The sequence below is a fragment of the Rana temporaria genome, chromosome 10, assembly GCF_905171775.1.
Source record: "Rana temporaria chromosome 10, aRanTem1.1, whole genome shotgun sequence".
NCBI lineage: Eukaryota > Metazoa > Chordata > Amphibia > Anura > Ranidae > Rana > Rana temporaria.
The window spans coordinates 133,254,984-133,281,626 of NC_053498.1; the positions used below are offsets into that span (position 1 = coordinate 133,254,984).

General features: G+C 46.3%; 1 protein-coding gene across 1 annotated transcript; it reads right to left on the reverse strand.

Moving 5' to 3' along the window:
• Window positions 1–1,633: 1,633 nt before the first annotated feature.
• LOC120915637 (indolethylamine N-methyltransferase-like) lies at window positions 1,634–24,538 on the reverse strand. The gene is made up of 3 exons (XM_040326308.1): window positions 24,343–24,538; window positions 9,812–10,019; window positions 1,634–2,220 (listed from the first exon to the last, which is right to left on the reverse strand). The coding sequence occupies exons 1-3, from the start codon at window positions 24,491–24,493 to the stop codon at window positions 1,797–1,799; spliced, it is 783 nt and encodes a 260-aa protein (XP_040182242.1). The 5' UTR covers window positions 24,494–24,538; the 3' UTR covers window positions 1,634–1,796.
• Between the last annotated feature and the right edge of the window lie 2,105 nt (window positions 24,539–26,643).

Below are 26,643 nucleotides of genomic sequence, written 5' to 3' on the forward strand. Positions count from 1 at the left end.
GCCAAGACAATTCCTATGGCAAGAGGATGTGACAACAGGGGATTACTGGGGGGGGGTCCTTATGTGCCATTCTGAAAAGACACATATTCAACCAATCATATCAAAGGTTTTTGGAGGGAGAATGTATAGACTGAGGGGTATAAAAACCAGTCAAGTTAGATTGACTGGTTATAAGTGTATGATGTCCTGATCAAGCAGACTGAATTATGATGGATGAGCTGACCTAGACATGGTGATGTAAATCTCTCTCCCTCTCTCTCTCGCCTTCCCTCTCTCTCTATCCCTCTCTCTCCCCCCTCTCTCTCTCTCTCTCTCTCTCTGTCTCTACTTCCCTCTCTCTCCCTCTCTATCCCTCTCTCTCTCTCTCTGTCTGTCTCTCTGTCTCTCTCTCTACAACTTATCATTACTTATTGTTGAATCCTCTATAGCCATATTATTATTAATATCATGTATGTTGTATCAGTATTCAGTAGTATCCTCTCTGTTTTAACAAGTAATATCATTTAGGCTATGGTTGTAAATATTGAATTAATACAAGTGTCTTCTCTGTATCAATAAATGTAATCCCTTTTCTCTTTTTCGCACCCCTATCGTTTGCTTTAATTTTTATATAGACAAAAAGGTTTTTATAGCTTATTTTAATTATTTACATGCAATATTTGCAATATTAAGATTTTATATGACAATATATTGGGGTTAATTATTGCAACTATTGCCCACAAGTAGGTGGACATAGGTTAACCACTAGGGTATTGCAATCCATACACTATACTCATTCTTATTTTGGACAAAACACCTTTGAGTGTCTTGCACCTTTTTTTCTGATTGCAGCACACCCACCATTATAGAACAATTTTGGTTTTCATTTGCTCCAGCAACATTTGCATCGTAATTCATGAATCGACTTGAACATAAATCTCATCCCTAGTGCACATCAGTGCCATCTATCAGTGCCGCCTCATCAGTGCCCATCAGTGCAGCCTAATAATGCCCATCAGTGAAGATGAAAAATTACGTTTGCCAAATTCTATAACAAGCGATGAAAAAAAATAATCTTTTTGAAAAATGTTCGGTCTTTTTTCATTTGTTTAGAAAAATAAATAAAAACCCAGTGGTGATTAAATGCCACCAAAAGACTCTATTTGTGTGAAAAATGTCATATGGGTACAGTGTAGCATGACCGCTGAATTGTCATTCGAATTGTCATTCAAAGTGTGACAGCGCTGAAAGCTGAAAATTGGCCTGGGTAGGAAGGGGGTAAAAGTGCCCAGTAACCAAGTGGTTAAAGGGACCACAACCCAAATAGTGGGGAACTATAGCTGCCATCCAGGACCCATCCCTGCCCTCCTGTACAACAATTATCAATGTAATCTCTTCTATTTTTCTTCTCCTCATAAACATTTAATAATGTTTAGGTATTGAACCTGATAATGTTTTTTTTATGTTTTCTTATATATTATCCATACACTGTATCTGATATTGTATTTTTATATAATATTTATCCATATTCTGATGAAAGGGACACAATAAATGTCCTGAAATGCGTTGGTTATCAATAAATAGATAAAAATATATATTGTATACATAAAAGGTTTACAATATTGTTCTAAGACAAGTCAACACACAATTACAGTATATACTGAATGATCTTTATTAAGATAGTGATATTTGATAACACAATTTAACACAGATTATTGCAAAATAACATTACTGACTTTAGCACAACTGCTGTGATTTCTGACTGCCATTAGTAGATCATTACATAATTCTATTTGGCTCTATTTGGCTCCAATCATCTACTCCCCTTTGCGTCCTACAATGAATAGAGCAGCTTTATAATCAGTGAGATCGCTGACATTGCTTCTCCTCTGCACTGCACAGTAATCAATGACTAAACCCACCTTACCAAAGGCGTTTTTTACAAACTCCTCATTGCATTTAAAACAATGGAATTGTTCTGTTCCAGCAGTCCAGTAAGTTGTATCTAATGCCCCAATAAGTAACAGTTGGCCTCCAGGTTTTAGCAGCTTTATTATCTTCTCCAGATTCTTCATGTATTCATCTTCATTTTTACTGATAACTTCCAGTATCCACACACTCATAATACAATCAGCAAGTGGTAGCAGCACCGGGGAAGTTATGTTTTCCTGTTCAAAATCACATTTCAAAATCTGCATGATGGACGACCTTAGGCGCATTTCTTTCTCCTGAAGTTGATCTCTAAAAGGAAAAAATACATAATATGGACATTACAGGAAAGATTTCAATATACAGTGATGTGGTGTGATGAGCAATTCTGCCAACATTCAGTTAGACTGTAATTTGACAAATTAAAATAAAATTGTCATACTAGTATAGCACCATTGGCGGCTGGTGCTCAAAATGTTTGGAGGGGGCGCAAACGTAAAAAAAAAAAAGAAAAAAGAAAAAAATTGCAGCCTCACTGTGCCCATCAAATGCAGCCACTGTGTCATCAATTGTCACCACTGTGCCATGCCATCAAATGCAGTCACTATGCCATGCCAAACGCAGCCACTGTGGCATCAATTATCACCACTGTGCCATGCCATCAAACGCAGCCACTGTGCCATCAATTGTCACCACTGTGCCATGCCATAAAATGCAGTCACTATGCCATCAATTCGCACCACTGTGCCATGCTATCAAACGCAGTCACTGTGCCATGCCATCAAACGCAGCCGCTGTGCCATGCCATCAAACGCAGTCACTGTGCCATGCCATCAAACGCAGTCACTGTGCTATGCCATCAAACGCAGTCGCTGTGCCATGCCATCAAACGCAGTCGCTGTGCCATGCCATCAAACACAGCCACTGTGCCATCAATTGTCACCACTGTGCCATGCCATCAAACGCAGCCACTGTGCCCCTTAATTGTCGCCACTGTGCCAATTGTCACCACTATGCCCCTCAATTGTCGCCACTGTGCCAATTGTCAACACTGTGCCCTTTAATTGTCGCCACTGTGCCCATTGTTGCCACTGTGCATGTCACTGTGCCCTTTAAAGGGTCACTAAAGGAAAACAAAATTTTTGCTGAAATGACTGTTTACAGGGTATAGAGACATAATAGTTAACTGATTCCCTTTAAAAATTATTAAAAATAGATAAAAACCAATCATATAATGTACCTACAGTTTCGTTTTGTTTTTGCTGTTGTTTCCTGGTTCTCTGATGTACAGAGCCAGTAGAGGGCAGTGATGGATTGTAAAACAAAACTGATTTGTGCTGAGGGGTTTTAGACACACAGGGCCAGATTCAGATAGGTTAGCAGATCTTTAGATCCATGTAACCTATCTGATTTACGTTACGCCGCCGCAATTTTTTGAGGCAAGTGCTTTATTCAGAAAGCACTTGCCTCTAAAGTTGCAGCGGCGTATCGTAAATCTCCCGGCGGTACAATTTAAATCAGGCGCTTCCCCGCGTCGATTGAACAACGCATGCGCCGTCCGCAAATGTTCCCAGCGTGCATTGCTCCAAATGACGTCGCAAGGACGTCATTGGTTTCGACGTTAACGTAAATTACGTCCGGCCGTATTCGCAAACGACTTACGCAAACGACGTAAAAAATGCAAAACTCGGCGCGGGAACGACGGCCATACTTAACATAGGATACGCCGCACTTACCCCTCCTATAGCAGGGGTAACTTTCCGCTGGAAAAAGCAGAACGCAATCGACATAAAAAAAAAGCGCCGGGCGGTCGTTCGTTTCTGAATCGGCGTAAATGCTCATTAGCATATTCGACGCATAAAAGATATGGAAGCGCCACCTAGCAGCCGGCCTGGAATTGCAGCCTAAGATCCGACGGTGTAAGTCACTTACACCTGTCGGATTTTAGGCATAGGCATAGGCGTAACCTGATTCTATTAATCAGGCGCATAGATACGACGGCCGGAACTCAGAGATACGACGGCGTATCAGGAGATACACCGTCGTATCTTCTTTCTGAATCCGGCCCAAAGTAATCACACCTCCTTGATTAGTGACCACAGAGAGAAATCTCCCAGTACTGTGGTTATCAGGAAACAGACATCCAGGAAGTGTCCAGAACAGAGAGGAATTACAGCAACATCAAAGCAAAAACAAACAATGAGGACATGAAACCAGGACTGCAGTAAGGTAAAGGAAACTATTTAGCTAAAAAATGTTTTCCTTTAGTGACCCTTTAATTGTTGCCACTGTGCCCATTGTCACTACTGTGCCCATTGATGCCACTGTGCCCTTTGTCGCCACTGTGCCCATTGATGCCACTGTGCCCTTTGTCGCCTCTGTGTACATTATAGAGGCTGATTACATCATAGAATAACATTGCATGTAATATGTACATTATAGAGGCTTATTTACACACCATAGGTTACACAGCGCAATTGCTTACTTGCTCCGGCGTTACGAATGCTCCTGATTCAGGAACATTGTAACGCCAACTGCAGCCTAAAATCTGCGTGGCATAAGGCTCTTATGCCACGCTGATTTTAGGCTGCATTCTTGCGTTGACCGCTAGGGGGCGCTCCCATTGTGATCAGCGTATAGTATGCAAATTGCATACTAACACCGATTCACAAAGTTGCGCGGGCCCTGCGTACGCAATGTACGGAGTTTCCGTACAGCGTTTTTAGCGTAAGGCTGCCCCTTCTAATATTAGGGGCAGCCAAAGCTAAAGTATACCCGCCCTTCCCGCGTCGCGACGTTCAAATTTTACGTAGTTTGCGTAAGTGATTCGTGAATGGCGCTGGACGCCATTCACGTTCACTTTGAAGCAAATGACGTCCTTGCGACTTAATTTGCCGCAATGCACGTCGGGAAAGTTTCCAGACGGAGCATGCGCTATACGCTCGGCGCGGGAGCGCGCCTAATTTAAATGATTCCCGCCCCCGGCGGGATCATTTACATTGCGCACGCTTACGCCGGGCAATTTTGCCGGCGCGCCCTCGCAATTTACGGAGATACTGCTCCGTGAATCGAGGGCAGCGGCGCAAATTTGCGGGGGCGCAGGGCAAAATCGTTGCCCTGTGCCTCCGCAAAAAAAGAGCAAATCTCTTTGAATCTGGGCCACTGATCCTATATGAATAACATTGCTCTGTGTAATATGCACATTTTGGAGGGTCGTTTATTCTGATCATGTCTAAGAATAGCACTGCTCTGTTTAATGTGTACATTATAGAGGCTGATTCACCCTGATCATGTCTAGGAATAGCATTGCTTAATATGTACATTATAGAGGCTCATTACATCATAGAAAAACATTGCACAATGCAATATGTACATTATAGAGACTGATTTACCCTGATCATGTCTACGAATAGCATTGCACTGTGTAATAGAGGCTGGTCATGTCTGGGAATAGCATTGCTCTGTGTAATATGTACATTATAGAGGCTGATTTACTATATCTCGTTGACTTTGCAAACTGTGACTTTCTATACTGGAAATGTGATGAGAAGGACAGCTGTACATTTCAGCCCCTGTCTGGACACAGGGATGTCCATTTAATTGCAATCACAGCTGATTTACTAAAGTAATTAATATCCCCTTTGCATGTTATGTTCCCCTACAATTACAGATGTGATGGGAATAAAATAAAATCAGGTTTTCATGACACGATTGATCACAGCACCACTGTAAAATGCACTTACCTTTCTGCTTTTATGTCCCTCGATGTCTTGAATCTTCTCCCGCCTTGGTGACGCTTCAGCCAATTAGGTTACCAAGAACAAGAATCCGGGAACCTGATTGGCTGAAACGTCCGTCAGTCTTATCCAAGGAACGCAGGGGGGCTGCGTTCCGAGGATAGTCATCCGAGAGCCGGAGGGCTGTACTCGGAAAACCTATCAGAGCCGCTGGCTTCCGCTCAGCCAACCAGCTGCCATTATTCATGTAATCGGCGCCCTAAGGTCTAGTTATATGAATAGACCAGCGACAGCTGGCAACAATAATAACATACATTCATGCAATACATGAATGTATGTTATTTGCGAGAGGGGGTGGCGCTGCAGCGCCCTCTATAGACGGCCGCCAGAACTGCAGTTAAAGTTAAAGTTAAAATGACAAAACAAGCAAAATAACAATTCTTAAAGGGCCCGTTTTTTTTTTTGTGACTACAGGAGGGGCGGCGGCAGGCACTGTATAGCACTACCCCCGTAGGAGTTGCTAATGGCAGGGTTCCCCACTACTGCACAGCCAGTCACACAGCATTTCCTTCTTGTATCCAGGCACAGTGATCAATCAGACCTTTGGCTTGTTTTTGTTGTTGTTTTATTAGTGGGTGACAACTTGGATGGGGTAAAGGCAGGGTCATGTTAATAGCATCATGGGCTCCTGGGCAAAGTAATGCATTGGGGCCCCTATCAGCTTGCCCCAATTTACACACCTACTTTCAAGAAATAAAGTATAAATAGTTGATAGAATTAAACATAGATTCAGTAGTACTTTCAATAAAATACATTTTACAAAAGGAAAGCATTCCATAAATCAAACACTAACCAATACAAAGGGCACAGTACAGAAGGGAATGCAGAAAGACACAGTACAGGAGGGGTCAGGAGGGCACAATACTGGGATCAGGAGGGCACAGTATAGGTTCTGGGACGCTTTCCGAGTCACGGCCTTTTCGGGACAGTTTATAAAAAGCATGAATGTCCCAGACAGTTGGCAAATATGATGTAATGCAAGATTACTGTATTGTGGGGCCCCATGCACCTTGGGCCCCTGGGCAGTGCCCAGGAGTGCCCTTGCATTAATATGGCCCTGGATAAGGGATTTGGAGATGCCCAATTGGAAAATGTCCAACAATTAAAAACGGGGACAACTTCCTCCCTATTTACAGATTCCTCTTCTTCCTTCCACCTGCACAAACTTGGTTCCATTGTACAGCTCCTACTGGTTCACAACATTTTTAAAACTGGCCCTTTAAAAAAAAGAAAGGGTCCTTAGGTGCACTGTGTTCGGACGCCGGACTTTTGAGCTGCTTTGTGGCGCAGTCCATCGCGCCGGACAACCTCTGCCTGGTGCCCATAGTGTATCACTACGGCTGGGAGCTTTGATGGACATTGGTACCACACAAGGACATGGGCGGTGCTTTCCATCCAAGTTACGACATCACTTCCGGTTTCCCTTGCCAGTGGTAAACTGGGAAGTGATGTCGCACGCTCCGTGGAACGCATGGCCTGTGTCTGCACTCTGCACTGTCTGGACTGGAGAGGAGGTGTTTCCCGGGCCACACTGTGTTGCTGCTGTGCCCGCTGACCAGCCAACTGGCCGACCCACCAGCCGCCGCTGGAAGGTACCATGTGAAAATGACATTAAGTAAAAACAGGGCTGATTTTGATAATTATACATAAGTGATGTGATGAGGAAAAAACAGACATACAAAATTCTAAAAAAGTATAAAAGTGGAAAATGCACAACATTGAAAACTAGAGTATTTCTTTTGCAGTGACGGTCCACCGGTGCAGCAGCAGTCCACTAGTGCCTCTGCACTGAAAACCGAGCGATCGAACATCGCCGATTGCTCTGTTTTCACAGCTCTGTGAGCTGAGAGCTGTAGACTGGCAGTCACAGCTTTCTGCTCATCTCCCTCCGTGCTCATTGGAGCACTAACCTGTTGAGGGGCTGCTCGCTGAGAGGCTGAGACGGGTGTCAGTCCAGGCACCTTGTGGATCCCGACTCCCATTGTTGGGATGATGCAGTGCCTGGACAGATATCTATGACATCAGCAGAGAATGGACTTCAGATACACCTCCCTTATCAAAGGGCCAAAAGTGACCATCAAAAAATGTACCCCTATTGACTTCAACACAGTTAAAAACCTTTGTCTGCATTGGGGACACCCAAGCTGATGTCTATCAGAAAAACTAGAGAGAGCTGGAACTCCAAGGAGTCACTAATCTAAGTCCTATACATAAGTTACAGATTGAGCTATTGAACTAGAAGTCCAATCAAATACTCTCTAAAATTCAACCTGCTCCCACTTGTATTCTAAGCCTTATATTAACTACCCTGTAAAGTAAAGATGTCTATACTTACCTAGTCTGAAGGTGCTCTAGTCCGGTCACATGATCTTCTCAGCAGTCGGCTTCCTTGGAGAGGAGAGATCGCCGACAACGGCTGCAATGCCTGGGTGGTGACATCTCCCATAGGCTTCATAGTAGAGGAAAATGGTCTGGTTGGTCACATGTTACGAGTAATCACTGCTTAAGGTTGGGCTCCACCTGTACCATCTCCTGCATAAGGCTGGGTTCACACTACTACACTACTTTCATCCTACTTTGCTCTGTGTTCAATGTTTCCCTATGAGAGCGTCTTGTAGCGTCCTACACAAGTCGGTCCGACTTTGAAAATGCTCCCTGTACTACTTTTGGTCCTACATTGATCCTACTTCCGGCCCATTGAATATCATTGAAGTTGGACCAAAGTAGTATCCTGTTCATGAAAGTAGGATGGATGTAGGACCATTGTAGGATAAATGTAGGACCGATGTAGCAGAGCAAAGTAGGATGAAAGTAGTGTTGTAGTGTGAACCCAGCCTAAGGCTGGGTTCACACTACTACACTACTTTCATCCTACTTTGCTCTGTGTTCAATGTTTCCCTATGAGAGCGTCTTGTAGCGTCCTACACAAGTCGGTCCGACTTTGAAAATGCTCCCTGTACTACTTTTGGTCCTACATTGATCCTACTTCAGGCCCATTGAATATCATTGAAGTCGGACCAAAGTAGTATCCTGTTCATGAAAGTAGGATGGATGTAGGACCAATGTAGGATAAATGTAGGACCAATGTAGCAGAGCAAAGTAGGATCAAAGTAGTGTAGTAGTGTGAACCCAGCCTGATACCAGGTACCAGACATGTGCACACTGAATTTTTTTAATTTGGAATTTCGTTTTCGTCCAAAAATTAAAATGATTTAGTTACTTCTGAAATTTGTTTTTTTTATTTGGTTTCATTAAAAAATGCATTCGTAAAATCCAAATTAATTAAGGTCGAATCTGTCAATTGAAGGCTTATGGTGTCTGTCGAATGTTCTAAGAAGATTCGACGGAGAAGCTAAATTGTACAATGCCGCAATCGTACATTTCCAGTCAAATGTTCCGCCCACAAGCTATATTAGAATTCTAATGTTGTATGACTAGTAATGATAATATTTATTAATTATTATTACTAGTCAGCCAACATTAAAATTCTTCTATAGCCTATGGGTGGAGCATTTGACCATAAATGTCCGCTCGTGGCGATCGTATGTTTTTAGCTGCTTCGTCGAATCTTCATGTCTCTCTATGTCGACTCTTTTCTCTCTATGTTGAATTTTCATGTCTCTATAATGTTGTTGAATCTTTCCTCTCTATGTAGAATAATCTCGGACTAATAGAGTTAGGTTAGGCACATTCAACCGCAGATTCAATAGACACAGATCGCTATTGTCACCGTCACGTCGAATCTTCTATCTATATCCAACTGTTGTCGGAACGAAACAAAAATAAAGCATTTTTTATGTCGGATCTTTTGGATTTCAGACTCTGCACATTCGTTATCGTTTGTTAAAACGAACGTGAAAATCCCTGAAATTCGACGAAAATGATTGCACATGTCTACCAGGTATCGGGCCTGTTCGTTATTGGCTTCACAGTAGAGGAAAAGGGTCTGGTTGGCCACACATCCAATAATATCACCTTAATTTAGACATTTATTTATATTTTCCCTCAATTGTATATTGTAAAGTGCCTATTTGGAATAGAAAGTTGCCTTTAAAGAAACAATCTTCTGCAACCTAAAATGCAAAAATTAGAAAGGGACAAGTCACCTCGTTCCTTCTAACTCAGCCGCGACTGATGATGTATGCGACCAATCATATGCTCCGGTACGGTCATGTAGCCATCTGTTCAGTTCCATGATACATCTCTCTTGGAATTTTAATAGGACTATTTTTTTGAAGAAGTTAGAGGCGGAAAAAAGATGGTGAATGAAGGAACCAAGGCTGATATCAATCAAAAACGTACCCTTAATTCGACCTGCAGGAATATTAGAGAGTCAGATGTTATCTTACCCAAAACTATTTTCACTGCTAAAAAAGAGATTTCACATTTTCATAACATTTGGCATTTAATGACACTGCTAGGTGAAAATAGCTTTAAAAAATTGTTCCCAACCAATATATTATATGGCTCTCGGATTTCCTGCTAGGCCAGTCACCATTATATGTCACATTATCCTCCATATATGAAAGCACCAGATGAGCAAGGAGCTGGGAAAGAGAGAGAGAGATAGAGAGAGAGAGAGAGAGAGGGAGAGCGAGAGAGAGAGTAAGGAGAGTATAGGGGTCAGAGGGCCAGTTGCAGAGAAACAGTCACTATGCTCTACATCTGTTCTGATCATTTAGGCTCCATTCACACTTGTGCGACTTCAAAATTGTGTGATTTCCACTGCGATTTTACAGTGTGACTTGATGTGACTTTGATGCCACTTTGGACAAGTGCAACTTTGCTGCGACTCTGGCTTTGACCATGTGACTGCGTGTGCGCTACAAAGTTGCACACGCATGTATATGATTCAGGTGTGACTTTCATGCAACTTTTGAGGGTTTACTTAAAAGTCACTATGACTTTAAGGCTTCATGCACACAGTGTGTTAAAAAAAAAAAAAACAAGCTGCAAAGCCAGTACCGACACCAGGAAAAACGCGCTTTTAGAAGAGTTTTGCATTGGTGTTAATGCCTATTTAGCTGCGTATAACTGCGTTAGCTTTTAGCAGTGTTTCTCTACCCTCTTCTATTTTCCACTTCCAAATCCAATTGCTACAGCTTAACCACTTTAGCCCCAGAGGATTTGACTGCCAAATGACCGGGCCATTTTTTGCGATTCGGCACTGAGTCTCTTTAACTGACAATTGCGTGGTCGTACAAACAAAATTGACGCCCTTTTTTTCCTACAAATAGAGCTTTATTTTAGTGGTAGTTGATCACCTCTGCAGTTTTAATTTTTTGCGCTATAAACAAAAAAAGAGTGACAATTAAAACAAAAAAGCAATATTTTTAACTTTTTGCTATAATAAATACCCACAAAAAGTATATAGAAAAACGAATTTCTTTCTCCGTTTAGGCCGATATGTATTCTTCTACATATTTTTGGTAAAAAAAAAAACGCAATAAGCCTGCGGTATATTGATTGGTTTGTGCAAAAGTTATAGCATCTACAAAATAGGCATTTTTATTAATATTTTCTTTTACTAGTAAAGGCGGCGATCTTTGATTTTTATTGTGATTGCGACATTATGGCAGACACATCAGGCACTTTTGACGCTATTGTCATTTATACAGCGATCAGTGCTATAAAAATGCACTGATTACTGTGTAAATGACACTGGCAGGGAAGAGGTTAACCACTAGGAGGCGAGGAAGGGGTTAAGTGTGTCCTATTGAGTGATTCTAACTGTGGGGGGATGGGATACCAGTGACATGACACTGATCACTGCTCCAGATGACAGGGAGCAGTAGATCAGCTGTCACAAGGCAGAACAGTGAAATGCCTTGTTTACATAGGCATTTCCCTGTTCTGCATCTCTGCGACACAATTGGGGGACATCGGTGGACATCGAGTCCGCCGGTCCTGGGGGCATGGCCACGGAGCTTGCGGCAGGGGTGTACGCGCGCCCGCACTGTGGAAAATTCAAAGGGATGTACAGTTACGTCCCTTCGCGCAGCCGCGCCATTCTGCCAATGTAAATGTACATGCGGCGGTCGACAAGTGGTTAAAAACTATTGACGTGGCCTAACGCTGTATACAGCATTAACATGCGTTTAGCCGCATCAGGCATTTTTACAGCTGTAATGCTGCTGCTCAAGAATGCGCTGGCCTTGGGGTTTTTTGCAGCTTGCAAACGCCTATGCCACTAAAAGCTACTAAAAGCCTATGTGGACACATAGAATAACACGGAGAGACATTTTTAATCTGTAAAAAATAAATTAAAAACGCCTGACGCTCCATAAAAGCGGAAGGAAAAAAATCCTGTGTGTCACACAAATATGAACGGTACTCATTGGAAAACATAGGGGGTGCAACTTGTCATGTGACTTTGGGGTCCAAAGTTACATGACAAGTCCTACAAGTGTAAACTGGGCCTTTAAAGCGGAGTTCCACCCTATTTTACAACTTCTTTGCATTCGTTTTTACACTGCCCCTTTAAATACATTTGGGATGTTTTATTTTTGTCTTTTAAAAACTCACGTTTTTATCTGTGAGTGTCTTATTCCCCCGCCGCGGCGGAATGGCCCCCCCGCCGCATCCAGCGCTGCTATGCCTCCTGGGATATGTGTGTCTTCAATCCCAGGAGGCTGGGCTGAACATCGCAGCCGTGGATGAACATCTCGGGGGGCGGGAGGGAGGGAGGCCAGTGCCGCCCATAGAGGTGGTGTCCTTCCTCTTCTCCCTCTCCAACTCCTCCCCCGTCCTAGCTCCTCCACCCGTCCTAGCACCGCCCCCGTCATAGCACCGCCCCCGTCCTAGCTCCTCCACCCGTCCGTCACCGCCGCCCCCGTCCTCCTCCCTCCACCACCCGCCCACCTGCCATCTGTCTCCGATGCACGGAGATACAGATCATCAGGCAGAGAGAGCGAATCTCTGTCTGATAGATCTGTATGTGAGAGCACCTAGCATAGTACAGCCCCGCCTCCCTGTACAGCCCCGCCTCCCTGTACAGCCCCGCCTCCCTGTACATTGCAACATCGCTCTGCACTGTGTGTTACAATTCTAGTGCAGGGAGGCGGGGCTGTACTATGATCACTGTACTCACATACAGATCACTGTACTCACATACAGATCTACACAGACCGAGATGTGCTCTGTATGCCTGATCATCTGTACCTCCCCCCACTCTGCACATAATGTCACCACACCGTCACCGCACCGTCACCGCACCGTCACCGCACTAACATCACCGCACTAACATCACCGCACTAACATCACCGCACTAACATCACCGCACTGTCACCGCACTAACATCACCGCACTAACATCACCGCACTAACATCACCGCACTGTCACCGCACTAACATCACCGCACTGTCACCGCACTAACATCACCGCACCGTCACCGCACCGTCACCGCACTAACATCACCGCACTAACATCACTGCACTGTCACCGCACTAACATCACCGCACCGTCACCGCACTAACATCACCGCACTAACATCACCGCACTAACATCACCGCACTGTCACCGCACTAACATCACCGCACCGTCACCGCACCGTCACCGCACTAACATCACCGCACTGTCACCGCACCGTCACCGCACTAACATCACCGCACTAACATCACCGCACTAACATCACAGCACTGTCACCGCACTAACATCACCGCACTGTCACCGCACTAACATCACCGCACCGTCACCGCACTAACATCACCGCACTGTCACCGCACCGTCACCGCACTAACATCACTGCACTGTCACCGCACTAACATCACAGCACTAACATCACAGCACTAACATCACAGCACTAACATCACCGCACTAACATCACTGCACTAACATCGCAGCACTAACATCACAGCACTAATGTCACCACCGCACTAACATCACCGCACTAACATCGCAGCACTAACATCACCGCACTAACATCACAGCACTAACATCACCGCACTAACATCACCGCACTAACATCACAGCACTAACATCGCAGCACTAACATCGCAGCACTAACATCACCGCACTAACATCACAGCACTAACATCACAGCACTAATGTCACCGCACTAATGTCACCGCACTAACATCACCACCGCACTATCACCGCACTAATGTCACAGCACTAACATCACAGCACTAACATCACCGCACTAACATCACCGCACTAACATCACCGCACTAACATCACCGCACTAACATCACCGCGCCATCACAGCACTAACATCACAGCACTAACATCACAGCACTAACATCACCGCACTAACAAAATGAATTTATTGACAGTGCACATGTCTGGTATATGTATACACACCACATATATAACAAGAGATATATATCATTTTGTTATGTAGATATATCTGCACAGGAACAAATTATTTTGTATATTTACTGGTTCCTGGAAGGAGGGGGGGGGGAGAGGAGGGGAGGAGGGGAGGAGAGGTTTGCTTTGCATAGATAAGGGGCGGTAACTTCCTCTGACACTCCCGTTGCTATTGAAAACTGATCTGAAACCATTACACTGCTTCTACAGCACTGAGCATGTGCGAGGCTGAAATCCAGGAAGTCATACAGTCTGGCTTCATGATGCCCACACTTAAGATGGCCCCAGTCAATTTATATTTTATAAAGTGTCTAAATGCTGTAACAACCTAACAGAACGGACCTTAGTTTACAGACTAACTGTACTAGAATACATTCAGCTTGTGTATTACAGGGGTATTTATATTTAAAAAGTTTTTTTTTTTCAATTTGTGGCCGGAACTCCGCTTTAAGATAGAAAACAAGTGTGATAATGTTTATGAATTGACCTTTTGCAAGCAAAAACATAAAAAGTGAATTTCTGATGGAAAAAGTCAGACGGACCTTTTCCATCGGAAATTCCGATCGTGTGTAGCCCCATCTGAGTTTTTTCATCGGAAATTCAGATGAATTCCATTAGAGTTTAGATATGGAACATGTTCTATTTTTCTACGATGGAATTCCGATGTGATTTGGCCGGGCAAAAGCCTGATCGTGTGTACACGGCATAAGAGTGACATAATTATTTGTTATTGTCTCATCATAATGTGGTACCAGTTTATGATTCTGTTTTGCAATACCGTATTTTCCGGCGTATAAGACGACTGGGCGTATAAGACGACCCCCTAATTTTCCAGGAATTTTTTTGGTTTTGGGATATACTCACTGTATAAGACTACTCCCTTCTTACTAGTCTTTCTGGAAGCTGAGGGGGAGCCAGAACCGCTGACAGAAACAGGCTTTTTCAAATCTCACTGTGCCATTACATTACATTCCTCACTGTGTCATTACAGTAGGTGAACCCGATTTTGTGTCAATCTCGCTCTCTTTCTCGGCGAGATTGAGCACCTACGAGCCCCATCGCGGGAGCCAGCGCCGAGCTGGCTTGCCGCGATGGAGACAGAGCCGTCATAGAAGCGACGGGAGATCCGACTTGGATTCCCGCCAATTCTACACGCGTGCGGCGTTTGTTATGAATCCTGAGGGGGAAGTCCCCGCCGGATTTTAAATAAAAATCCGGCATGGGTCCCCCCCTCAGGAGCATACCGGGCCCTTAGGTCTGTTATGGGTTGTAAGGAGAGCCCCCCTACGCCGAAAAAAACGGCGTAGGGGGTCCCCCTACAATCCATACCAGACCCGTATCCAAAGCACGCTACCCGGCCAGCCAGGAAGGGAGTGGGGACGAGCGAGCGCCCCCCCCTCCTGAGCCGTACCAGGCTGCATGCCCTCAACATGGGGGGGTTGGGTGCTCTGGGGCAGGGGGGCGCACTGCGGCCCCCCACCTCAGAGCACCCTGTCCCCATGTTGATGAGGACAGGGCCCCTTCCCGACAACCCTGGCCGTTGGTTGTCGGGGTATGCGGGCGGGAGGCTTATCGGAATCTGGGAGCCCCCTTTAATAAGGGGGCCCCCAGATACCGGCCCCCCCACCCTAAGTGAATGAGTATGGGGTACATCGTACCCCTACCCATTCACCTGCAAGAAAAGTGGTAAAAACACAAATAAACCACACAGTGTATTAAAATATTTTATTTTTCTGCTCCGGAGGCCGCCCCCTGTCTTCTTTATTAGCTCTTTTACCAGGGGGGGCTTCTTCTTTGACGTCTTCGGGTGGGTGGGGGCCGCCGTCTGGTTCTCTTCCACCGCCGGGGGGGGGTGGCTTTTAAAAAAGCCCCCACCCCCCGGCGGGTTTCCTCCGGCGTCTTCGGCGGGGCTCTTCTTCTTCCGCTATCCCGACGGGTCTTCTCCGCTATCCGGGGGGTCTCGCCGCTCTCCGCTGTTGACTCGTCGCACCCCGGTTCTTCGTCTCGCAGTCCGGTCCCTTCTTCCGTGCTGTACGTCTTCTTCCGCGCTGTGACGTCATGTTCTTCACTTCTCTTCTTCTCCCGATGTTGACTCGCCGGTCCTCCTCGCTGAAATGACGGATGCACGCCTTGCATCGGACCTATATAGGCCTCACAGTCCCATCATGCTCTGTACCTACCCATGTGATACCTACCCACGTGGTAGGTATCACATGGGTAGGTACAGAGCATGATGGGACTGTGAGGCCTATATAGGTCCGATGCAAGGCGCGCATCCGTCATTTCAGCGAGGAGGACCGGCGAGTCAACATCGGGAGAAGAAGAGAAGTGAAGAACATGACGTCACAGCGCGGAAGAAGACGTACAGCACGGAAGAAGGGACCGGACTGCGAGACGAAGAACCGGGGTGCGACGAGTCAACAGAGGAGAGCGGCGAGACCCCCCGGATAGCGGAGAAGACCCGTCGGGATAGCGGAAGAAGAAGAGCCCCGCCGAAGACGCCGGAGGAAACCCGCCGGGGGGGTGGGGGCTTTTTTAAAAGCCACCCCCCCCGGCGGTGGAAGAGAACCAGACGGCGGCCCCCACCCACCCGAAGACGTCAAAGAAGAAGCCCCCCCTGGTAAAAGAGCTAATAAAGAAGACAGGGGGCGGCCTCCGGAGCAGAAAAATAAAATATTTTAATACACTGTGTGGTTTATTTGTGTTTTTACCACTTTTCTTGCAGGTGAATGGGTAGGGGTACGATGTACCCCATACTCATTCACTTAGGGTGGGGGGGCCGGTATCTGGGGGCCCCCTTATTAAAGGGGGCTCCCAGATTCCGATAAGCCTCCCGCCCGCATACCCCGACAACCAACGGCCAGGGTTGTCGGGAAGGGGCCCTGTCCTCATCAACATGGGGACAGGGTGCTCTGAGGTGGGGGGCCGCAGTGCGCCCCCCTGCCCCAGAGCACCCAACCCCCCCATGTTGAGGGCATGCAGCCTGGTACGGCTCAGGAGGGGGGGGGGCGCTCGCTCGTCCCCACTCCCTTCCTGGCTGGCCGGGTAGCGTGCTTTGGATACGGGTCTGGTATGGATTGTAGGGGGACCCCCTACGCCGTTTTTTTCGGCGTAGGGGGGCTCTCCTTACAACCCATAACAGACCTAAGGGCCCGGTATGCTCCTGAGGGGGGGACCCATGCCGGATTTTTATTTAAAATCCGGCGGGGACTTCCCCCTCAGGATTCATAACAAACGCCGCACACGTGTAGAATTGGCGGGAATCCAAGTCGGATCTCCCGTCGCTTCTATGACGCGCTTGCTGGGATGTGCTGTCACTATTCCAGTGAGTGTGAGATGTCGGCGAGATCTCGGCACCCTGTCGCCGAGTATCAGCGCGACGCTGTCCTGCTAAAAGCACAATATCACAAACACCTACTGTACATTACATTCCTCACTGTGCCATTACATTACATGCCCCGACTGTGCCATCACTTTGCCCCACTGTGCCATCACTTGCCCCTCACTGTGCCATCACTTGCCCCCTCTCTGTTCCATCACTTGCCCCCTCTCTGTGCCATCACTTGTTCCCTCTCTGTGCCATCACTTGCCCCCACTGTGCCATCACTTGCCCCCCAGTGCAATCACTGCAAACTGCCATCACTCACTTTTTTTCTGAATGGTGCGGTGAGTCTCCGTGCTGCGAGCGTCAATGATTTAAAAGACGCGTCTTCTCCTCAGAGTGTTCTGTGATAGGCGGAACACAAAATTTCCCAGCAGCGCCTCTGTTCTGTGTTCCGCCTATCACAGACGTCTTCTCATCTCGTCCGAGAATGAGAAGGCATCTGTAAAAGGAGGAACACAGAACAGAGGCGCTGCTGGGAAGATTTGTGTTCCTCCTATCACAGAACACTCTGAGGAGAAGGAGCGTCTTTTAAATTATCGACGCTCTCGCAGCACGGAGACCGTACCCGGCGTATAAGACGACCCCCGACTTTGGATGCATTTTTTTGCATCCAGAAAGTCGTCTTATACGCCGGAAAATACAGTAATCTTCTTTGGGTCAGGCTGCCACTGTTGACCTCTCCTCCTCAAGTTGAAGTTCTCCATCCCTTCATTGTGCCATTGGATGGAGTAAATGAGGCTTAATCTTGAAGTTGTTGTTTGCCTCCCATGGAAGTGGCATCCATTTTTTAAACCCACTGGTTTAAATTGTTTCTAAAAATTATTTCTAGAACCCAACCTTGATTGGTATTTGTCTAAATTCTTATCCTGGACTTTCTTACTCCAGGAACATTAATTACCCAAAAGTAGACTTCATTCAACCAATTATACTAAATCAGAGGGCGATTGGTCGGGAGGTAATTCGAGATTTTCCTAGCTGGTGACGGAAAATATTAATTATATGAAGACAGGAGGCGAGTATCTTATGCATTATCTTTCTTTAATAATGCCCATAGCAGAAATACAACTTTTACAGTGATTTCAAGTAGAAAACGTTTTAACTTGAAAGAAAAGAAAAAACTACAATACCCAGCAGCCCTCAGGCTGGGTCTGCCAATCAAGAGGCAGGACAGCCGGTATATAAGGGGCTGCCTCCTTAGAACCCTCCTCTTTCTTGAGGCGAATCGGCAGGAAACCTGGAACAGAAAACAGTTCGAAACACCGGAACCGTGGCAAACTGGAGCTTCGGTACAGGATTCAGTCGACGGTATCGAGATTCCGGGTCTGGAACGCAGTAGGCACCTCCACTTTCGGTCTGCGGTGAACTAAACCTCTTGAAACGAGAACAGCCATCCCAACGGGGATAGCGAAGAACGAACTCCCGAGACGTATCAGCCTCCGACTTGCAGGATGCGTGATTCAATGGCCTAGAACAAGAGAGACAACATCGTGATAGGGTTGGGTCGGGAGGGAAGATACTCGCCTCCTGTCTTCATATAATTAATATTTTCCGTCACCAGCTAGGAAAATCTCGAATTATACATCAGACAGGAGGCTCATATCTTATGCAAGTTCAAAGCTATAACAATGTATATGACTAATAACAATCGAAATAATATACAAAACTGACATAGATATGTGTACCTCCGGTCCAAAGCGGAATTGGCGGAAGGCGGTCGCTGACGACCAGTCCGCCGCTAGTAGTAAGTCACAGAGGAAACCGGAAAAGAAGTTTAACGTAGGAAACGAGGAGTTGGAAGGATTGCGAAGATCGCAGCAAGGCTGTCGAGGACTCATAAGTCTGTAGACAGCGGACCACACACAGGTGTGGATGTACGGGGAAGAACGGGTAGAAAAACCGATTGAAGTTCCGCCTTGTCCACGCACGACGGAAAGACTCGACTCTCTGAGGCGAGGAATGACGCCCGGATATGTCCAAAGCTCTGACGTCTGACACACGATGATGGAAATCAGACACAAGAAGACAGTAAGCTCGAAGGACAATAACCTCAAAACAGAGTGTCAATGTCCCCCAGTCCGAGAACATGGTCAGGACCTTGGTCACATCTCAAGTGTGTTGGTACTTTGGGCGTTTAACTTAACGCCTTCAAAATCGACATACCAACGGATGTTTACCCACAGGTAACCAGACTACACGGAAGTAGTAGGTTAAGAACGTAGAGCGATAGGCTTGAAGAGGGCTAAAGGGCCTCCCGGAATCCAAAGAGTCCGCCAGATAGTTGGCCACTACAGACCTAGGCGCCTGAACGGGAACGACCCGTCGTTGATCACACCAAGTAACCCACAGTCCCCAGGTTGATCTAGATGCCGATCTAGTCCCGGGGCCCAGGCCAAGAGATCCCTATCTGTTCCTGAAAGGTCGTAGTCTGCGACCGGCACCCCGAAACCAACCATGTGAGGAGAGGTAGGATGTGCTTCGTGAATAGAGGGTGCAGAACCCCGTTCGGACCAGCGAGGAGATGAGGGGAATGAGGACGCAACCTGGGGAGTTCCACAGTCATCCTCAGAAGGAGGGAAAACCATGGTTGCGTCGGCCACCACGGAGCAAGCCGCACGACTGATGCTCTCAGGTTCGCTATGTGAAGGAGGACCCTGAGGATCATCGGGAACAGGGAAACGTGTAATGTGACCCCTGTGACCACGTTTGGTGTGGAGGGCGTCCACAGGTTGCGCCTCCGGATCTGGCCTACGGTTGTAAAAGCGCGGGAACTGATGTTTGAGGCGGGGAACGAACGGGTCCATAGAGAAGGATCCGCAAAGTGAGCGAGGGTCAGGTACCCTGACCGGAGTCGTCGCCAATAGCTGGAATCGATTAGGTAACAAGAAATCCAATCTGCCACCATACTGGGGTAGTCTGGGGCATATCCCGCAACGATGTTGCATTCCAGGCAGAGGTGCCCGAAGTCTTTACTAGAGCGATCGACGTATCGGACTGCGGGTACGTTGTCCATACGCAATAACACCCATCAGCTGGACGTGTGTGGCAACGGACTCCTGATGGCAAAAAAGCCGTCAGGGGTTTTACGTGTTGATGTGCAGCAGAGAGTCCTCTGCGGACCACGTCCCACCAGTGGACGAGGGACTGCACCGAGCACCCCAGCCGAGGCGGCTGGTATCCGACCCTATGACGAAATCTGGTGAGGAATAGAATATGGTCTCGCCGCTCCGTCTGACGGCATGACATAACCACCACCGTAATTCCATCATGGCTTTTGGGTCCAAGCGACTTAGATTGCATAGCGAAGCCCCTAGCGAAGATGTAGAGTCTCGAGTCTCTGAAGGACTCGATAGTGAAGAGGGGCTGGAAAGTGGCCTGGATTGACGCCGAGAACAGGCCGACTAAGCGAGTCAATCCGAGCAAGGACACTCGCTGCTGCCCAGCACGATATTGATGTCTGCGGATGGCGACTAATTGGGTATGGGTAGTCGAAGTAGTCGGTAGTTGCCCAGAACCCCAAAACTCTATCTCCTCATATGGGGAGAGAATAGGTTTCTCGTGATTTATGAGGAGTCCCAGATCTCGAAGCGATCCGACCATCCAGGAGGCGTGTTCGCTCGCTAGGCAAGGGGAACGAGCCATTACAGTAGGTCGTTCGAGTCGATGCTCAGCCTCACCCCTGTTCCGCAGGGTTAGTAACTTGGTGAGGTGTCTCGAGCTCCCACCGGGCGAAAACCGCCTCTCCTTTTTCCTGATCAGGAAGATGTAGCTGAGGAAGCTCAGAGAGAGCGGGTCCATCTCTACTATCGCCTGTATGGTCCAAAGGTCCTGCAACCTGTAGTCTATTAGGACGGTGTTTAGGCTTGAAAAACCGAATGAGCTGGGGAACCAGGTCCATGTCTGGCAATATAACTCCATTGTCCTACCGACTTAATGATATCATCAATTAGCGTGATCCCATTGGGCTAGGTCCACCGGCTGTACAGAGGCGGTAGCCTGCTCACTAAGGCGTAGGGTTTGGTGATAGGTCCAGAAGATCTAAGACCCAGTACTGTAAGGTCCGAAAGGCCCTCTCTATTCCCTTCCTGGAATGCTGCATGATCATGAGATCCACCTCTGGAGTGAGCACCACCGTATTTGGCAATGGAGGGACGAGATTCCGCCCTCAACGTGTTCGGTTAGCGTGCCGACCGATCTCCGGGTCCAACATTCGATCTATTGGGTCACCTCGGGTAGAGGTGCCCAGTCAACGGAGTGTGGATGGCTAATCACCCCCTGATCGAAAATGGTACTCAACTAGAGTCCAATAAGGTTTTACCCTGGGACTCAGGGTTGGCGTTGTCATGAAGCGCCATGTGCCCACTGCTCACATAATCATCATCATTTTCATCCTCAGACTCAAAGGTGTTAGCCGCCTCGTATTCCGCTGACGACTCTGGAAGAGTCCACGAGGAGTCTGGCTCAGTCCGTCTAGCGGACCGCTGCCTCTGCATGAGCATCTCCCCGAGGCTGGGGGGTCAATTGGAGTCTGGGAAGGCAGTGGGTCGGCAGTCCTGGGAGGATACTGCCTGGGGCATGTTATTTCCTTCCCCTGCCGGGGAGTCGGAGGCCACATCAACGTGGCGGCGTGTTTGGGACGCCATGCCCTACTCAGGGGCGTTATATCATTCCCGGGTGATCCGGACATAGGGGGGTGTAGGTGGGTTTGGAACAACCGACGCCCTGGAAGTCTGGACGGACCTACCGCTTAGTTCAGGAGCCTGTGCGGCACCGAGGTAGGCTGGGCCTGCTAGGGCTGTGTCCATCGCTTCCGTGGCACTAGCAGGGGTAAGGCCCTGTCGCCAGCCACAGGAGAGGAGTCTGCTGTCTGCGGATAGCACAGCAGTGCAGCACAGTAAACTGGAAGTTATGTACTATAATTTATATATTTATTTCTATACTTTAATTATTTAATTATTGTAATAATTTGTTCATTTATTTATTTATATATTTATTTATTCAAATATAGAATGTATAATTTATTTGTTTATTTATATATTATAATTTGTTATTTATATGTTTATTTATTCATTCAATTTATTTCTATAATTTAATTTATTTAATTATGGTTATAATTTGTTCATTTATTTATTTATATATTTATTCATTATAATTTGTTTATTTATATATTTATTTATTCATTATTCACTTATATCTACTTATTCATTTATTTAGATATTTATTTATGTATTTGATTCTCCCTAACAAGTTATTTAATTACTTATAATTTAGGATATCTAAGGGAATAAATTCCCCAGGGACAATACTGCAGAGGAACTGATGAGCGTTCCCCCCAACAATGTATAGAATAGTACATTGAGGGGAGAGATTCCCCAGCAAGTCAGGGTAAACTGACGCGGAGAAACCACGTCCTGTACCCTACACCGCTCACCGCACACTGGCGTAGCGATGCAGGGGGAGCGAGGACCGGGCTCGAGGACGTAGTCTCGCGAGACTACGGCCTCAACGTGATCCGAGGGAAGTCCCGCTCGCCCCTAGGAGGCGCGCGGCCCGGAGGGAAATCGCGCGCCCCGAAGGGAAGAGCGCGCGGCCCGGAGGGGAGCGCGCGGTGCGTCGCGAAAAGGGCGCGAATCGGAAAGGAGACGCGTGACGCGGCCAGGCAAATGGCGACGTCTCGCGATGCCACAGAAACTATGTGAGGGAGTTATGACCGCCGGTCACAACGTCCAGGCACCCGGGAGGTGCGTGTCGACCGGAGCCCAACCAGAAGGTTGGGATGGGGGGGGAAAGTACTAGCACAGGGGGGTCTGAAGGTGAGGGGAAGAAAGCGCTGACTTAGCAGAGGGTGTCGAAGCTTCCCACATCAAAGGAGGGAACAAAGAAAGGGAACAAAGCCAGGTCAGAATGGGTTACCAACACGAAACAATAAAAAGAACAATTGAAACGTGGTTCAGATAAAACTTACCTGACACCGGGCTTCGGTATCAGGGACACAGACACAAAAATGCAAAATGTGAAATATGATTTGAACAACCTACCTGAGACCGGGATACGGTAAAAGGGGGGCACAGACAAATGCAAAATTGAAACATGGTTCAAGCCAAATTTACCTGACACCGGGATACGGTAACAGGGAGACAAATGCAAATCGGGGGAATATTAGGGAGAAACTCCCAATATTCCACGAATTAGCAAACAATCAATGATTCTAACAAAAATTACCTGACACCGGGGTACGGTAACAGGGAGACACAATGCAAATCAGGGGAATATTAGGGAGAAACTCCCAATTCCACGAATTAGCACACAATCAAAGATTCTAACAAAAAAAGGTACATGAAATAACTTATCTTGTATGCTCTGCCATGAGCAGAAAGAAAGAGGGGGGTTCTAAGGAGGCAGCCCCTTATATACCGGCTGTCCTGCCTCTTGATTGGCAGACCCAGCCTGAGGGCTGCTGGGTATTGTAGTTTTTTCTTTTCTTTCAAGTTAAAACGTTTTCTACTTGAAATCACTGTAAAAGTTGTATTTCTGCTATGGGCATTATTAAAGAAAGATAATGCATAAGATATGAGCCTCCTGTCTGATGTATGATGGGAGGTAATCCAATTTTTTTTGTGTTGATCTTTGTTATTTATTTACAAATTAAATTAAATTTCATGTATCTTAGTGATATCAAATATCAATCAAATCAATTTCAATTGCAGGTTGTAACACAACAAAATGTGGAAGAGCCCAAAATGAGGTGAATAACTTTTTCTATAGAAACAGCTTGATTTTTGAGCAGTAAATAAAACATTCCCCCTCTACCAGCAATAGGAAGCTGTGAGGACAGAACTATGGGGACTCCACTCATGTGAGATTGTGAGTGATACTCTTTATTAACAAAATTATAATGTACATTAGTCTTTTTTGGTTGAAAATATCAATCTATGCTGTACATACCGGTGCTGAGCAGATAGTGAAGACACGCCATTGGAAATGTTATAGTATCCTCTGCAAAGACCATGTCCTCCGTTTTAGAGAAATATAAATCCAGGTGACTTCTGGAATCCATTCCATGTTGATGATAGAGCTTAGGTATTGTGCAATCCATCGTCCTGCAATGCTGAACTTCACCTCTTTGATTTCTGATTTCAACTAAGCTTTAATGTTTGAGTTCTAATTATATTCTTTTGAAATCAGGTGTTTACATTTCATTGTAATATAATAATAAATATATTTATAAAGCAGTCATGGGGATAGTGCTGACTGAGGTATGACTGTCACCTGAGTTTGCAAAGGTTTCATCACTTTAAGCCCAGGCTTTTTTTTTATGTTTGTTGTTTTCAAGTAAAAATCTGTGTTTTTTGCTAGAAAATTACTTAGAACACCCAAATATTATACAGAGGGGAAAGAAATTATTTGATCCCCTGAAGATTTTGTACGTTTGCTCACTTACAAAGAAATGAAGGGTCTATAAATTGTTATCATAGATGTATTGTAAAAGATAGAGACAGTATTTGAACTAAAAGTCCAGAAAAAACACATAAAACAAATGCTATAAATTGAGTTGCAGTTCAGTGAGCAAAATAAGTATTTGATCCCCATGTAAAATACGTCTTAGTACTTGGTGGAGAAAACCTTGTTGGCAAGCACAGAGGTAAGACAATTCTTGAAGTTGGTTACCAGGATTCAGTATTGCCAACTCCCCGAAGTACAATTTACTGGCAGGCAGTGGCGTACTATGTGGGGGCGGGCCGCCCTGGGTGCCACACACTGGGGGGTGTCAGGCCGGCGCCCTCCCCCTCCGCGACTGAAGAGGAGACAGCGCCGCGGGTTAGGCAGCAGCACCGTGCGCGGAGAGCCCGAGGCAGTGGCTTTACAGGGGAGGGCGAGCCGCACCCAAGAGGCGCCTGTAACCCAGGACCCGGCACAATGATCCTCTTCTCTCCGTGGTCACGGCCCTGATCAGTCTCGGCAGACGCTGTCACAGATGAGCAGAGTGAAGCCGCCTCCCCCTCCTCCTTTATGTCTACACAGTGCTGTGCATGCAGGAGGAGGGGGAGGCGGCTTCACTCTGCTTGGCTGTGACAGCCGCTGCCGAGACTGATCAGAGCCGTGACCACCGAGAGAAGGAGATCGTTGCGCTGGGTCCTGGGTCTCTGTGTGTGTTCTGAGGTACATTATGGGTCTGAAGGGGGGGGGGGTCTGCACTGTAGGGGGGTACATTTTGGTTCCGCAATGAATCTATCAGCAACATCTACAAGTTATATTCAGAATTGATTGTAAAGATGTTTTTTTTCTTAAAAATAACAAACATGTCATACTTACCTCCTCTGTTCAGTTGATTTGCACAGAGCAGCCCAGACCCTACTCTTCTCGGGTCCCTCTTCGGCTCTACTGGCCCCTCCTTCCTGTTGAGTGCACACACAGCAAGCAGCTTGCTATGGGGGCACCTGAGTCAAGTCACAGCTCCCTGTGTCCATTCAGACACAGAACTGCGGCCTGGCCCCACCCCCTCTCTCTCCTAACTTTGATTGACAGCAGTGTGCGCCACTGCTGAGTTTCAGCCAATCAGGAAAGAGAGTGTCGGACGGCCGAGACACTCTTGGACACTGCTGGACAGAGATGGGGCTCAGATAAGTATTAGGGGGGCTGATATTTGGCCCTTCTGTTGAAGGGGCATGACCAAAAAAGTTCTGCTGTTTGCCATGGAGACCCAAGAACTGTACTGTGACTCTAATGTCTGGTTGTGACATAAGAGAGTCTGATATACAAGATTAAACAAATTTGGAACCCCAGAATTATTCTCTGGAGACTGGAAACCGAAAAAAGAAAAGACTGTCGTGTACCAGAAGACCAGAACTGGCAAGGTGGAGCCTCAAATGCGGTGAGTAAAATATTTCCTTTTTGTTTTTAATTATTAATAATATAGTCAAAATGCTTACTCAGTGTGAAGCAGGTGTCAGTTCTGATAAAGTTAACATATGGGTATTAAAATGTATTAAGCGTCATGGCGGTCCTTATGAAATTCCAGAAAAATGTATGCAGACGTGGACTATGATGAAGGAATTTTTAGAGAAAAGTGTTTTTGATAGCAACATTTCAGAAAGTAAAAGAAAGGGTTGTATTGTGCAGGGCTTGTTATCTTTCTGTTTAACAATGGAAAATTCTTTGAATGATAAAGGTGAGGAAATTGCACAGTTACAGAATGCAGTTGATAATAGCCATAAGGTTTGTCAGAAACTGAGACAGTAAATTTTA